Source organism: Pelophylax lessonae (genome assembly GCF_965119305.1).
Source record: "Pelophylax lessonae genome assembly, chromosome: 13".
In the NCBI taxonomy this organism is placed as follows: Eukaryota; Metazoa; Chordata; class Amphibia; order Anura; family Ranidae; genus Pelophylax; species Pelophylax lessonae.
The window spans coordinates 60,584,324-60,600,093 of NC_138780.1; the positions used below are offsets into that span (position 1 = coordinate 60,584,324).

The 15,770-nt window shown below is 47.3% G+C and overlaps 1 protein-coding gene and 1 pseudogene across 2 annotated transcripts; both read right to left on the reverse strand.

Annotated features, from left to right (window-relative positions):
• Positions 1-231: 231 nt before the first annotated feature.
• On the reverse strand, positions 232-879 carry LOC309569188 (annotated as a pseudogene). Its single transcript has 2 exons — positions 876-879; positions 232-837 (listed from the first exon to the last, which is right to left on the reverse strand). The product of its transcript is annotated as an uncharacterized misc_RNA (transcript).
• A 360-nt stretch (positions 880-1,239) lies between these two features.
• LOC309569189 (uncharacterized protein) lies at positions 1,240-2,724 on the reverse strand (the record flags this gene model as incomplete). Its single annotated transcript, XM_082274948.1, has 2 exons — positions 1,240-2,004; positions 2,092-2,724. The coding sequence occupies 2 exons, from the start codon at positions 2,722-2,724 to the stop codon at positions 1,240-1,242; spliced, it is 1,398 nt and encodes a 465-aa protein (XP_082131074.1).
• Positions 2,725-15,770: the final 13,046 nt, after the last annotated feature.

Sequence of the window (15,770 nt, forward strand, 5' to 3'; positions counted from 1 at the left end):
CTCTGTTGTTCGGTAGCTGATCACATTCGATTAGAGTTGGGAGAGGAAACTCTGTGTCCTCATATTCTGATGCAACTATGAAGCCATGGGCTCTTCTTCCAGAAGTATTGACCTTTCCTGCACATGTCTGCAAGGTATAAGACCAGGTCTCTCCTTGAATGTTGAATAGGTCAAAGAATTCTGTACTGGCCAATGAGCGATTGCTCTGATCATCGAGTATGGCATACATTTTTATGGAATTTTGTGGACATCCTTCAGGAAAAACTCTTACAAGACATATCTTGCTACAAGACTTGCTATGAAGCCCTTCTCCACATACCTCTGTACATCTTGTGGTTACGGGGTCGGCATATTGCTCAGTTCTCTCCCCGCCATCATCTGATGTAGTCTTGGGGTTGCTGCCGGGTGAAGGTTTCCTTTTGAACAGGTCTGAATGAAGAGCGTCCACATGTTTGGCACTGTTGCAGAGAGAACATCTGATGGCGATCTTACAGTCTCTAGCTAAATGATCGGAGGATGCACAACACTTAAAACAGATATTATGCTCTTTGAGAAATGACTTGCGTTCTTCAATAGGCTTGTCCTTAAATGCACGACATTTGGAGAGAGAGTGTGGCGCATTATGAATAGGACACTGTTGATTAAGATTGCTAGCTTTAATGTCTGTAGCTAAGACGTTGGATGCTATTGCAGTCTTCCTCACGGCAATAGGATGCCTTAAATCCTTGAATTTACTGTTGGTGGCAATACCCCTTGAAGTACTTAAAGGAATGGTGGTTGTATCTGGATAGAAGAAGCTTGGGTCATTTTTGGATCTTGCAACCTTCCGCACGAACTCTGAAAAATAAGAAAAGGGAGGGAAGGAAACACGATGCTCATACTTATACTTTGATCCTACACTAGTCCACTTTTCCTGAAGATAACTAGGCAACTTTGCTACAATAGGATTTACGCCCTGAGCAGTGTCTAAATAGCTAAGACCTGGTAAACTAGGATCTAACTTAGCAATTTCAAGTTCTTGAAGGAGGTCACCTAACTCTCTAAGCTTATGATTGTCCTTAACAGAGATTTTAGGAAAGTTGTTTAGTCTCTGGAATAAGGCAGATTCAATGACTTCGGGGCTCCCATAGTCTTGTTCTAGACGTTCCCAGGCAGCATCAAGGCCTGCTTTAAAGTTATAAATGTAGACAGATTTAAGTCTCTTTACTTGTTCTGAAGATTGACGCCCCAACCACTTTATTAGTAAGTCAAGTTCTGCTTGAGGTTCAATGTCCAAGTTCTTACCGCCTTAAATGTAGATCTCCAACTCCTGTAGTTCTCTGGGCGGTCATCAAATCCAGACAGTCCAGTTGTAATCAACTCTTGTCGAATCATATACTTGCTGAACTCTGCAATGTCAGTGCTTTCAGTTTTTATAGCCACAGGGGGTACTGATGGTGAGCCGTCTTGGACCATGGTTGGTATATGATGTTGGCTGGTAGGTAGAGAGAAAGGTGTTGCAGATGGGTTTAATCTAGGTAAGGGTCTGTCGTCTAAAGGTCTCTGAGCATTTGAAGTTAAAGAGAGCTGTATCAAAGGGGGTATAGAGTTCATTCTGTAGTCTTCTGCTGTGCCCTTGTAATCTCTATGCACATAGGGTTGTGGTGGCACATGAGCTGCGTAGGTTGATTCACTTGATTTTGTGACGTGCGGTATTCGTGGAGGGTCTCTGTTAGTAGGTGTGTCTAGTTGACCAGCTTGCTTTGGCGACACATTGCCTTCTGATCCACTTGCTGGATGATTATGAGAAGAATCTCCAACTGTAGGTGGGACTGTATTGTCGTGGTTCTGAGTTAAGACAAACTGTAGGGTCCTTTCAACAGGGTCTTGAAAAGCAGCCAAGCTGGTACAAGCTGCTCCTTCTTCTTCCAATAGGGCTTGTTCCAAGACAGATAACTCTGCTAAAGCTACTTCCTTTTCTCTATTCTTCTGAAGAATTTCTAGCTGAGCCTCTGTTTCTGCTTGTATTCTTGCCTGAATGCGTTTAGCTTCTGCTTACTTGCATTTAGCTTCTGCTTCCTTGCATTTAGCTTCTTCTTCCTTGCATTTAGCTTCTGCCTTGATGGCTGCTTCTTTTTCAGAGCAGGCGGCTTGAACCTGGGCTACTGCAACCTTTTGGCGAGCTTTGATTATTTGGTCGCTCAGTATTGACCTTATAGAGCAGGACCGCAATGACTTAGAAGAAGATTTATGATATGAGCGGGCAGACCTAGAAGATTTTCCTGAGTGTCTGGAAGAAGCAGAGTTACAGGATATAGTTTCATGTAGCTGTGCCAATCTACATTCTATCTGTGCCTTTGCTTCAAGATATGTACTATGCCTCTGCTGGTCATTAGAAGTAAAGTCCTTTAATTCCAATGCAGCTTCCTCTATGTTGGAATGTGACAATAGGGAATAGTACTTCTCAGAAAGTCTTTTATAATTCTCAAATGCCTTCTTAACCCTTGAAAGAGCAGTGTTCAATTGCTCAGAATTGTTGCTAGTTTCATTAGTGGCTGTTATACAACTTAAAGTCTTTTCCCATAATGCAGTCAGGTTACTAGATGTTTCTTCCTTACTTGCTTTATAAACCTCCCTTGCCTTCAAGGATGGATGAGGGGCTCTGACAGGACGAGCAGAATGAAGTAAGGAGTCTGCTTTATCTTGACTAAATGCAGGTAATTCTGTGAGATCTCTGTCAGACATAATAAGTACTGTATTTCTGGTGTCTTGTTAGAAATCTGCCAGAGCTCAGCTCTGTAAGTAGTGACTTCTGTTATTAAGCAGGCTGGGCTGAGGTATTTTTTGTTACAATAGTGGCTAGTGCTGGAACTAGTTCAAACTGGATCACCTCAGAAGGCTGTAACAGTAATGAAGCATTCAGTAGGTGGCTGGTTTCATATGCAGAGTAATGCTTCTGGTGACACACAGGTATGGTACTTACATTTCTGAAGCTGGAAATTTACTATTCTGAAGCTGCAGAGATACCTGTGTGATGAAACAACTGGAAATTTACTTCAAGTACTTCTTGGAAATGTACTCTCTGAAGCTGTGTATTCTTGTAAATTTACTATTCTGTCTCAGCATCGGTTGTACCTGTGACCTTCTTGTAGACCCCCAGTCTGTAAGTGTGTGCAGCAGGTTGAATGATGGCTTTAACAGATAGTTTACTCAATGAATAAAGACTCCAGAGGTGTTCTCCAATGCTTCTTTATGCTTCAAGTTAGCAAAGGCAGAAACCTAGAGGCTTTTCCATAGGTAAATTTACAATGAAGTTACACAGCTTCCACACTCTGCAGTCTCCTCATAACAACTAAACAAAATGGGAGATACAGCAGGAAAATGGAGATGGGAGAAACCATCTAGCCAGAAACAGCAGGGGTGCAAGGAAAATACCAATAACATAGCATAACATAACATGTAATAACAACTGCTAGACAGTTAAAGCTGCGTGGCAGCACAACTACTGTGGATAAAAAGTGACTCAAAAAATAAAATAATAAAATAAAAAATGGCTCAGAATATAAATAGACCAATACCAATAGAGAAAAAAACTTATATAATTATGTGCAATAAGTGTGGTGAACACCACTATTGAAAAATAAGTGAATCCTACCACAAAGAGGTTATTTAGATATGAATGATACAATATTAAGTGTAATGAGCCATATATTGAAATAAGGTGCAAATAGGTGCTATAAAGTGCAAGGTGACTATATAATAAATAAATGAGGTGATAGAGATCACTAAATAAATTATTTAGCAGAGGATAAAGTGCCAGGTGCTAATAATGGTGGTTCACGATAATCAAGAATAAATTAACCTCCAAGAGCCTAATGAAATGCAAGGGTTAAAAGCTCTCGTATGATAATAAAGAATTCCCAATTAAAATTAATCGAAAGTGAAAAACTATGAGCTCAATAAAAATTTATCGCAACAGTGATGTGTCACTAAGTAATTAATTCATACAAAAATGTGCGACCAAAAAGTGCACCAAATGTGCAAAAAAGGGTCCCCAGGAACTTGTATAATTATAAAAGTCCACAGTTAGATTGGGGTGTTCTTATCCGAGGTGACGTGGGGGTGGGTGTTTAGAAGTAAAGGAATCTGGTGCTCCCCTCTCCAGTAAATCCCGCGCTTACCAGAAGGAAGTCCCCCCGCAGGGGTAGAGCGCAGATCGATATTAGGGATCGCTCCCGTACAGCAGGGGTCCAGTCCCTGATCTTCCTTAATGGCTTCAAATCCCCAGGTCACACTCCGTATAAGTAATGGTAAGATTACATCAGCGTCATTGCTCCATAAGAACCATCCCAGGACATGTGTAAAAAAATCTTTTATAGTGAAGTATCGCTTAAGAAATCTTTATTTATCACATAAAAGCAGGTACTCACATAACAATAAGTCAACAATCTTCCGTCTGGCTTAGGGACCGCAAAGTCCTCTTTAGCGGTGTAGTTTCCTGAACGCCGTGCGTTCCACTGGCCGGATATGCGTCCCAAGCTGACGGACCAAGGAAGGCGGAAGTGATGTGGTACGTACATACGTTAATTTAAGGGGTTTTTATATTACAGACGTGCTGGAAATTTTATCTCATCCCAATCTAATTTTTATATCCTACTTTTATGTATGGTACAGAGGTTATCTATTTACAAAAATAAGATTTTTATTCCCCTTACATATACACACAGGATCTCCCATTGTGTATACACACCATGTACATACTGTACCCCATACATATATTGGCAGCGCCAAGCACTTCTCCTTTCTTTTAACATTTATCATATAACCTCTTTGTAGGTTATATTCTGAAGTGGGCTGCAGCCGATCCATTTAGCACCTTTATTTAAATATATCCTTTTTATATATATATATTTTTATATACATATATTTCTTTCTATACCCCGTTTCTTTATCCTAAGCGCGGATCTTTTCTGGCTTTTATCTACTGCTGTATAAGCGCCCACAGTGAAGCCAGCATGCTGCCCACACCTAAAATGGCGGACCGGCGGTTTTTAACCCCGCAGCGGTCACCGCACGTGTCTGCACCTCCAGAATCACCCTAAAGGGACAGGGAGCCCAAAAACGCACAGACATGAGGGGATACCACAGACACACAGGACTGCCAGGCCCAGACAGAGGCCCCACACAGAGAGTACTTAACGTACCCGATGGCGTGGGGTGCCTCTCATCGACGGGAAACCTCCCACCCTCAGATGGTGGGGGTGCCATCAGCCAAAAACGCAGGACGCTAGCAGTGCATGGAGAACCGTGGGGAGACGTCCAGGCGAGGTAGCCACCTCGCAGGCTGCATCCCTGAGGACAGGGATGGGTCCTTTGCGAAGCCAGGGCAAACACATAGCCTGCTAAACGCTCGATGGCGGGCTGGGATTCCATAAGGCCCACTGTCCTGGAACACCAGGACGACCAGTGCGACTCCCAGCTCCGTGACGCCGTCATCATCTTAAAGAAGTGACTAACTAAACGCTGATAAAATAAACAGCTAGTAGTGCAAAGAAAAAACACATTTCTTAGAAATAAAATCATAAAAACAGAAGAAAAGGCTGAGACTGTAGCCCCAGCACAGGGAGAGCCTATCTCACTCATAACTAGGCAGAAGACAAACTGAGTTGGGATGGCTGATTGCAGGGGGGTATTGGACCAGTGGAAAAGCCCCCATAGGTGTGTCTATGTAAATTACTTTATTTTTAACAAGTCTTATGCCTAGCTTGCTCCTATGGATAAGAGGTCAATACCCATTGGTGAAGACTGTATGAGTTACATAGTTGGTGAGGTTGAATAAAGACAACAGTCCATCCAGTTCAACCTGTGTAGGTGTGTGTGGCTGTAATAATCTCACATAGCCCTGAATGTTCTGATCCTTGAGATGTACGTCGAAGAGTCTTTTGAAAGCCACCATACTTCCCGCAGAAACCACCTCTTGTGGTAGAGAATTCGACAATCTTGTAGCCCTAACAGTAAAGAACCCCCCACGTTGCCTGAGGTTAAAACGCTTCTCTAATCGCATTGTATGCCCTCGAGTCCTCATGCAATCCCTTCGACTGAATAGCTGTTTTTCTATGCCGAGATCCCCATTGAGATATTTATTAATTGCTGTCATGTCCCCCCTCAGGCGTCTCTACTCCAGGGAGAATAAATCAAGCGATTGCAGACGCTCTTCATAATTAAGGTCCTCCAATCCCCTAATCAGTTTAGTTGCCCTTCTCTGGACTCTCTCCAGCTCCAACACATCCCTCCTGAGGACTGGTGACCAGAACTGGACAGAATACTCCAGATGTGGTTGGACCAGAGTTTTATAAAGTGGAAGGAGTATAGTCTTATCTCTGGAATACATACCTCTCTTTATGCATGCTAATATTCTGCTGGCTTTGGCAGCTGCCGCTTGACATTGCATGCTATTGCCTAATCTATCATCAACCAAGACTCCCAGATCTATCTCCATTTTTGATTTCCCCAAGGGTTCCCCCCCTAACGTGTATTGTGCTTTTAGGTTTTTAGTCCCCAAGTGCAAAACCTTACACTTCTCCACATTAAACCTCATTTGCCATGTCGTTGCCCACTCCTTTATTTTGTCCAGGTCATTCTGTAGGATATCTGCTTCATGCTGTGCAGTTGTTGCCCTGCTCAATTTTGTGTCATCTGCAAAAACTGATATTGAACTACTGATCCCATCCTCAATGCTGTTTATGAATAAATTGAACAAGGTTGATCCCAGGACTGAGCCTTGGGGGACCCCGCTTACCCCCTTAGACCAGTCTGAGTATGCGCTGTTTATTACCACCCTTTGGACACGCCCTTTTAGCCAGTTCCGTATCCAAGAGCAAACCCTGTTGTCGATACCCGCAGACCTTATTTTATAAATTAAGCGCTTGTGGGGAACTGTATCAAACGCCTTAGCAAAACCAGGTACACCACATCCACTGGTCTCCCCCTATACAGCTCACCTCCTCGTAGAATGTTAAGAGATTGGTTTGACAAGAACGCCCATTTGTAAACCCGTGCTGATTACTGCTGATGATGTTGTTGTCTTTAGCAAACTCTACGATATAGTCCCTTATCCCCTCAAGAAGTTTACATACTATCGATGTCAAACTGACAGGCCTATAATTTCCCGGGATATGCCTCTGCCCCTTTTTGAATATCGGTATCACGTTAGCTTTCCTCCAATCCCCTGGTACATTTCCTGTCATAATACTGTCAGCAAAGATCAGGAACAGTGGTCTAGATATAACCTTACTGGGTTCCTTGAGTACTCTCGGATGTACGCCATCCGGGCCTGGTGATTTGTTTGTGTTAAGTTTATCCAGCCTTTCCCTGATTTCACCCTCTGATAGCCATAGCGGCAAGACCTGTGTATTACTATTAACCATACAGTCATGGTCAGTGTACCCCTCCTTTTCCTGTGTAAAGACTGACGAGAAAAAAGCGTTCAGCACGGTTGCTTTTTCAGTGTCCTCTGTAACCATCCTCCCATCATCGTTAATTATGTATGCAATATGCTCTGCCCTAGTTTTTTTGCTGTTGATATATTTAAAGAATGTCTTTGGTTTTTTTTTTTTTACTATCCTCCGCTATTTGTCTCTCAAAGTTGATTTTAGCCATTTTGATTTTGTGTTTACTTTTCTTATTTGCCTCCTTGTATTGCTCGAAAGCCAATACTGTGCCCTCTGATTTATATTTCTTGAAGGCCATTTCTTTTTTCCCTAATAAGTTTTTTAACGTTACAGTTTAGTCAGCCAGGTTTGGCTTTGTCTCTTCTAAATTTATTTCCCATAGGAATGCACTGCAAGATGCATTCGTTTAATATGTTCCTAAAGCATTCCCATTTTTTCCTCTGTGGTCAGTGATCCCAGGGTTTAGTCCCAGTTTACCCTTTCCATCAATGAGCACAATTTTGGAAAGTTTGCCCTTCTGAAGTTTAGGGTTCTTATGTCCCCTACTTGCCTTGTTATATTGTTATTTACACTAAATGTGATCATCCTGTGATCGCTAGAGCCCAGGTTGTCCTGGATTCCTACCTCCGAGATTAGGTCTGGGTCATTAGTGATCAATAGATCCAGGACTGCATTTTCTCTAGTAGGAGAATCCACCAACTGTGACATGTAGTTATCCTGTAAGGTTTCCATGAATAGACGGGCCTTCTGTGAGTGTCCCCTCTTCCCAGTCAATGTCGGGATAATTGAAGTCCCCCAATATGATGACTGATCCCAGTTTTGCCACTTTACCCAATAGTGATAAAAATTCCAGCTCTACCTCCTCCCTTTGGTTGGGTGGCCTATAGCAAACCCCCACAATTACTTTTCTGTTTTCTTCTTCCCTGTTGAGTTCTACCAACACGGATTCTAACTCCATACTCATCCCTTCCGTAATATCACTCCTCTCTATCACCCTTACATTGTTCTTGACATAGAGACATACCCCTCCCCTCTTTTTCCTACCCTGTCCTTCAGGTACACCGAATACCCTTGGATATTGGCCAGCCAGTCATGTGAGGGGTCGAACCAAGTCTCCATTATTCCCACAAGGTCAATGTCATCCTCATGTACTAACATTTCCAACTCATCAATTTTATTAGCTAGACTCCTGGCATTAGCATATATCCCTCTTAGTTTTGTGGAAGTTAATCGTGAATGGTGATTATGTTTATTCCTGTTTGGTCTGAGGTTTTCCCGCACAGACCCCCCAATTGTGTGGGCGGCGACTGTCAGAGGACGTAAGAGAAAAGATGTTTTTATGGTGTTTTGTGGCATACACATACATTTTTTCTTATTAATTTTATTGCCACTAAAAATGCCTTTTTGATACATAACGGAATTTTTGTAAAATCTTACCTGTAAAATTCCTTTCTCGGAGTCCTCCGACAGTCGCCGCCTCTTCATATTCGTCACTAATGGGGTTATTGACCTTTGCTCCGTAGGAATAGCTAGGCAACAGAATATATTAATATCAAAGCTTTTTGCATATCCCACCCCCAGGGGGTGGTCCCCTCAGTCAATACCTCCTTGCTTCCTGCATACCAACTCAGTTTCAGTAGAATAGCAGTAGAGTATATAAACAAACCCCAAAAGAGGGGCGGGGGCGGCGACTGTCGGAGGACTCAGAGAAAGGAATTTTACAGGTAAGATTTTACAAAAATTCAGTTTTCTCTTACGTCCTCCGACAGTCGCTGCCTCTTCATATTCGTCACTAATGGGGACGTCCCAAAGCAGTGTAGACATGAGGGGAGGGAAAACAGCAGCCGTGCCTAAAGCAACGCAAAACCCACATCAGAGAAAAGAACCTTACCAAAGTAAGAGAACCAACTGGGCAACAGGAAAACGTGCTCAACAGGAGCAACAACCCAGGAAAAAACAAGTAACTCAGGGGTAAAAACACCCCAACAGCCAAGGGCCCAAATAAGGGACCCTAAGGCACTGCCGCACTAAGGACTTTATGGCCAAAAGAAGAATCTGCCGATGCCTGAACATCCACTTTGTAAAATTTGGAGAAGGTGTGAACGGACGACCAAGTCGCCGCCTTACACACCTGGGCCACAGAAGCCCGATGATGACAGGCCTAAGACGTACTCAGAGATCTGGTAGAGTGCGCCTTCACAGGCACGGGAGGAACCTTCCCCCTCAAAGCATAGGCCTGCTCAATGGTCTGTCTGATCCATTTGGCGATGGTAGAAGCCGACGCCGCCATGCCCTTCCGAGGTCCCTCGGGAAGGACAAAGAGAGAATCCGACTTGCGAAAGGATTTAGTCGATTACAGGTAAACCCTGATCGCCCTAACAACATCCAAGGAATGCAAAGCCACCTCCTTCGGATGCTTAGGCTTCGCGCAAAGCGAAGGCAAGACAATGTCCTCATTGAGGTGAAATTCAGAAATTCTCTTCGGAAGAAAAGATGGGTTAGGTCGCAAGACCACCTTATCCAAGTGAATCACCAAATACGGAGACTTGCAGGACAAGGCCGCCATCTCCGACACCCTGCGATGTCGGAGCATGTTGCAACACGGACAGAACAAGGTTCAAATCCCATGGAGGCAAAGGCTCCCTCCTAGGAGGGACCAAATGTCGCACCCCTTGAACAAAGGTGCTAACCAAAGAGTTAGACGCCACAGGACGTTGAAAAAGAACGGCCAGCGCAGAAATCTGACCCTTAATCGTGGCCAACGCCAAATGCTGGTCCACGCCCGTTTGAAGGAAAGCCAACACTCTCGATACCGAGTATGAGCGAGGGGAATACTCCCTGGACTCACACCAGGCAAAATACGCCTTCCAAGTACGGTAGTAAATCTTCCCTGAAGAGGCCTTCCTGGCCTTGATCAAAGTGGGAATGACCTCAGGAGAGAGACCCCTATCCTTCAGGACCCGGCTTTCAACAGCCAGGCCGTTAAAGCCAGCGACTGAAAAGCAGGATGGAATATAGGTCCTTGAGACAGAAGGTCTGCTCGAAGAGGCAGACGCCACGGAGCGTCGACCGCCAGATTCATGAGGTCTGCGTACCAAGACCGGCGAGGCCAGTCCGGCGCCACCAGAATCACCGTTTTCGGTTCCGAGGCCAACCTGCGAAGGAACCAGGACAGCAGCTGAATCGGTGGAAAGGCATACATCAGACGATACTGATGCCAGGGCGTCACTAACGCATCCGAGGCATCTGCCCGAGGATCGCGCGTCCTTGCCACGAACTTTCCCACCTTGTGATTTAGACGAGACGCGAACAGGTCCACATCTGGGGACCCCCACTTCGCGCACAACATCTGGAAGACATCCGGGTGAAGGGACCATTCCCCCTGGTCCAGGGTCTGGCGGCTCAGATAATCCGCCTGCCAGTTTTCCACCCCCGGAATGTGAACAACAGAGATCGCCGGGACGTGCGTCTCGGCCCAAGACAGAATGTCGGCTACTTCCCGAGCCGCCCGGGCACTCCTGGTGCCCCCTTGGTGGTTGATGTAGGCCACCGCTGTGGCATTGTCCGTCTGCACCCGAACTGGACGGCCCTGAAGCCTGTCCGTCCAACGCAGAAGACAGAGATGTATCGCTCGCAATTCCAGAATGTTGATCGGAAGGGAGGATTCCTCCTCCGACCAAGTTCCCTGGGCGGACAAAACGCCCAGAACACCACCCCAGCATGACAGGCTGGCATCCGTGGTAATCACCGTCCACGACAAAGGACGAAAGGACTTGCCCCCCGACACCGCCGGGGACTGGAGCCACCACAAAAGACCCCTTCGGGTGAGATGGCTTAACAACAGCCGCAGATCCAGAGATTGCGGACGCCCGTCCCACTTGGCCAGGACCTCCGCCTGAAGCTCCCGTGTGTGAAACTGGGCGAAGGGAATCGCCTCGAAGGCCGAAACCATCAATCCCAGACACCTCATACACGTCCGGAGGGACGAGCACTGATTGTCCCTGAGAGACCTGACTTCGCACTGAAGTGTCCGAAGCTTGTCTTCCGGCAGGAAGACCTTCGCCTGAACAGAGTCCAGAATCATCCCCAGGTAGGGAAGACGAACCGACGGACACAACGTCGATTTTGGAAAATTTATCGTCCAGCCGAATTCCTGCAGTGTCTGCATCGTGATGGACAGGTCGTTCACCAGACCCTGACTGGTCGCGGACCGAATCAGGATATCGTCCAGATACCCCAGGACAGAAATGCCCTGGGCCCTCAGTAAAGCCAGAACCGGCGCAAGCACCTTGGTGAAAACCCGCGGAGCCGACGCGAGACGGAAGGGTAACGCCACGAATTGATAATGATCCTCCGCAATGGCAAATCGAAGGTACCTCTGGTGACCCTCAAAAATGGGGATGTGTAGGTACGCATCCTTCAAGTCGATGGAGGCCATGAATTCCCGCGGAACCAGGGCAGCCACCACCGAGCACAGGGATTCCATGCGAAACTTGCGAACCCGCACAAAGCGGTTCAGAGCTTTCAAGTCCAGAATCGGACGTACTTTGCCCTCCTTTCTGGGTACAGTGAACAAATTGGAATAGAACCCCCGAAATCTGTCCCGATGAGGCACCGGAACCACCACTCCCTGGGCCCGCAGGTCCCGCACCGCCAGGTGCAGATCCTGCAAGCGCTCCGGAATCAGCTGAAGGTTTGAGGGGAAAAATCTGCCCGCCGGCTGAGTGAGAAACTCGATCTTGTATCCAGATCGAACGATTTCCTGAACCCACCTGTCCCGAATGCGGTCCAGCCAGGGTTGAAGAAAACTGAGCAAACGTCCCCCCACCCCAGAAACGGGTGAGGGCACCCCTTCAGGCCGCATTGTTATGGGCAGCGGATCCGGACTGGCCGGACTTCTGCTTACCCGCCCACGGCTTCTTCTGGGAGCCTTGGCCTTTGAAGGGCTTGCCCTTATAGTGCGACCGAAAGGCACGAAAGGACCCCTGAGAGGGCCTAAACGAAGCATTCTTCTTACCGCGAACAAACTTATTCTTGTTAGATTGGGGCAAGAGAGTGCTCTTACCCCCAGAAATACCCTTTATCAGGGAATCCAAAGATTCGCCAAAAAGACGGGATCCCGCGTAGGGCAAATTTGCCAGAGTCTTGCGAGAAGATTGGTCAACCGACCAACATTTCAACCATATCAGGCGACGGTTCAAGACCGCCACACTAGAAAGGCGCGCCGCCAAAGGGACTAAATCCAAGTCCGCATCACACAAATACATGACACCCTGATGAATCTGATCCACCATAGCCAAAGTTGTCGGCGGGGCAGAGTCAGCCACCAGAGTGCGCTTGTGCACCTGCGTCCAATCCGCAATAGCCTGGGCTGCCATAATGGAAGCAAAAATAGGCTTCAGCATAGAGCCAGCAACCGTATAAGCATGACGGGCCAGAGATTCCAATCTCCTGTCCAGCGGGTCCCGGAACACCGGGGTATCCTCTGCAGGGATCGCAGTTGATTTATTCAAAATCGCCACCGCGTGATCCACCTGAGGCGGTACACACCAACACTCATCAGTAGCCGGTGTAAAGGGATAACGCAGCTTGAATCTACTCGGCACAGCAAATGGCTTTTTTAAATTGCGCCATTGCTCATCAACCGCGCGCTGAAATTCCGTAGAGCACGGAATAACCTGCGATGTTTTGCGTTTCCTCTGCGTCCCATAAGAGGACATCAAAGCAGGAGGACATGGTTCATCCTGCAAATGCAGCGTTTGCTTGATAGAAGCAACCAACTCATCCATGAGTGCAAGCTCTTCAGACGAGCCAGGGGAAGAATTATCAACCCCTTCCACCTCAGCCTCCCCGTCAGACCCCACAAGGTCCAGGGATGAGGGAGACCCTGAGAAGGGCACTCCAGCCATAGCAGCCCCATCGCCCTCTGAATCAGAGGAAATAGACACTCTGGGCCGTTTTGTGGATCGATCAGCCACCAGCATCTGCACCTGAGCAGCTAAGTTAGCCACAATAGCGGCCAGATCAGCCCCCTCGGGGGAAGCAGCAGCCCCTTGGCCCCCCACCAGGGTGGGAGGAAACTTGCAATCCTGAGAATCCATGCCCCAGCAAAAATAAGTAATAAAGGGTACTGCCCCTTTAAGATCGCGGCGAGCACTGCCCACCACACACACTGACCCCCACAGGGATAAGAAACTGGGCAAGGAACACAGGAAAAAAGGAGATATAAAAACCTGGAGAGCTCACACAGGCTGCTGCACCGATCGCTGTCCCAGAGGAAAAGGAAGTGATGCAAGACTGACCGCCCCTATGAAGCCTCTGCAAGGCTACACAAACATGGCCGCTCGGCTGAGGACAAAACCCTGGGCAAAGAGAACATGGCGCTGACATGTGGGATCGATCGCCGCTCAAAATGGCGGCGTTTGGCACCAAAAACGTTGTGCAGTACCTCACAGGACCTGCCACCATAATTCTTGCCCCAGAAAATGGCGGATCGCCGCAGCGATTGCCTCACAGCATGTCTAAAATCTTACTGCTTCATATGACACCCAGCAGAGCGGGAAAGCCCCCCCCTCACAGGCAGCAAGTGCACACAGGAGCTGACAGGGAGCACAGCAGTCACACAGACATGCAGGGTCACACAGTCCCAGACTGACACCCAAAAAAAACAGGTCCCCACATAGAGATACACTTACCAGTCCGGATGGCGTGGGGAGCCTGCTCCAGCGACCAAACCGCAGTACTGAGGACAGGGAGTGTCGCAAGCATGATGCAGTGGAGTTGCGGTGCGAAACCGCAATGGTGTCCAGTGAGGTAGCCACCTCACCCATAGCATCCCTGCAGCGAACAGGGATGGGTCGTTCAATGTGCCAGGGCAAAACCTAAGCTGTACGCTCGATGGCAGGCTGGGAAGCCCCTGGCCCTGAGCCCTGGGATCCAGCTCCGCACGATCATCTTCATCAGAAGAACTAACGCTGGAAATAAACAGCTAAGTAAAAGAAAGAGAAAAAACTACAAATAAAATCAAAAAAGAGAAAGTGGCTGAGACTAAGAGCCCCAGCCCAGGAACAGCCTGCGTACTCCTGAGCTAGGCATATGAAACTGAGTTGGTATGCAGGAAGCAAGGAGGTATTGACTGAGGGGACCACCCCCTGGGGGTGGGATATGCAAAAAGCTTTGATATTAATATATTCTGTTGCCTAGCTACTCCTATGGAGCAAAGGTCAATAACCCCATTAGTGACGAATATGAAGAGGCGGCAACTGTCGGAGGACGTAAGAGAAATGTAGTTTTTTCACTATATGCATTGTGGTATAAGTCTCATTTTTTCTTATTGTCTATTCACATTGAACACAATTGTATTTTCAACTACATCTTTATCAAGTTAAGGCAGACCCTGCCAGGGAGAACATAGTGCGGGACACAGATTCCGCTCTCCACCAGATCCTCACAGGATGGGGGAACCTCCACCAGGATCACAGTAGCTCCATACAGTCTGCAGACCAGCGGACCCACTGTAGGTGGCACAGTCCACTTGTTAATGAGGGACCCTGCAAAATGATAGCACCTAGCATCCGCTCAGGCTGGGAGCAGTGTCCAAATCCCAGAGGAACGTTTTGGATGGTCCCAATCTTTTTTGAGCATATTGGCCAAGTACGCAGGAAAAGGAAAAACCTTTGCTGCTTTGGAAGGCTCGTGAGCGACAATGTAGCCTGCGCCTCAGTCGCAGCTGTGTCCTCCAATTTAACAGTATCACGCACAGACACTAACAGTGCGTCCACCAGCGCCTAGTCTTGCGAGGCAGCAAAGGCAGAAAGGACATCTCACTATCAGAGGAGACAGGGAACGAGACAGAAGACTCGACAGGGAGACCCTTGTCAGCAGTGACTGATGCAGACCCAGAGTCTGAGGCATCAGATGAGGCAGGGGTAGGCTGAGGGCGTTTATCAGCACCTCGCCCTTTAACCACTTGCCGATGGCCGCAAGTACATATACTGCTGCGGTCAGCCCTGTGCAGGCAAAGCGACATATTGCTACGTCACTCGCTCCTGCCACTCTGGTGTGCGCGCCCGCGGTCCCGCTGATGACCTGATTGGGTTCAGAACCGATCAGTCATCAGGTCCAGGCCAATGATTTTTGACCTGGACCTGTTGATCGGTTCTGCCCAATCAGATTCTGATCTGTGCCTGTGAAATGTAAACACAGGCACAGAAAAGACCTGCTCTCCCCTCCCATGATCCTTTTTGGATTCATCAAGTCGAGAGAGCACATCTAACTGAGTACTGCACCAAGCACACCCACACACACTTATATAGGCACTTTAACCCCATCACCCCCCCA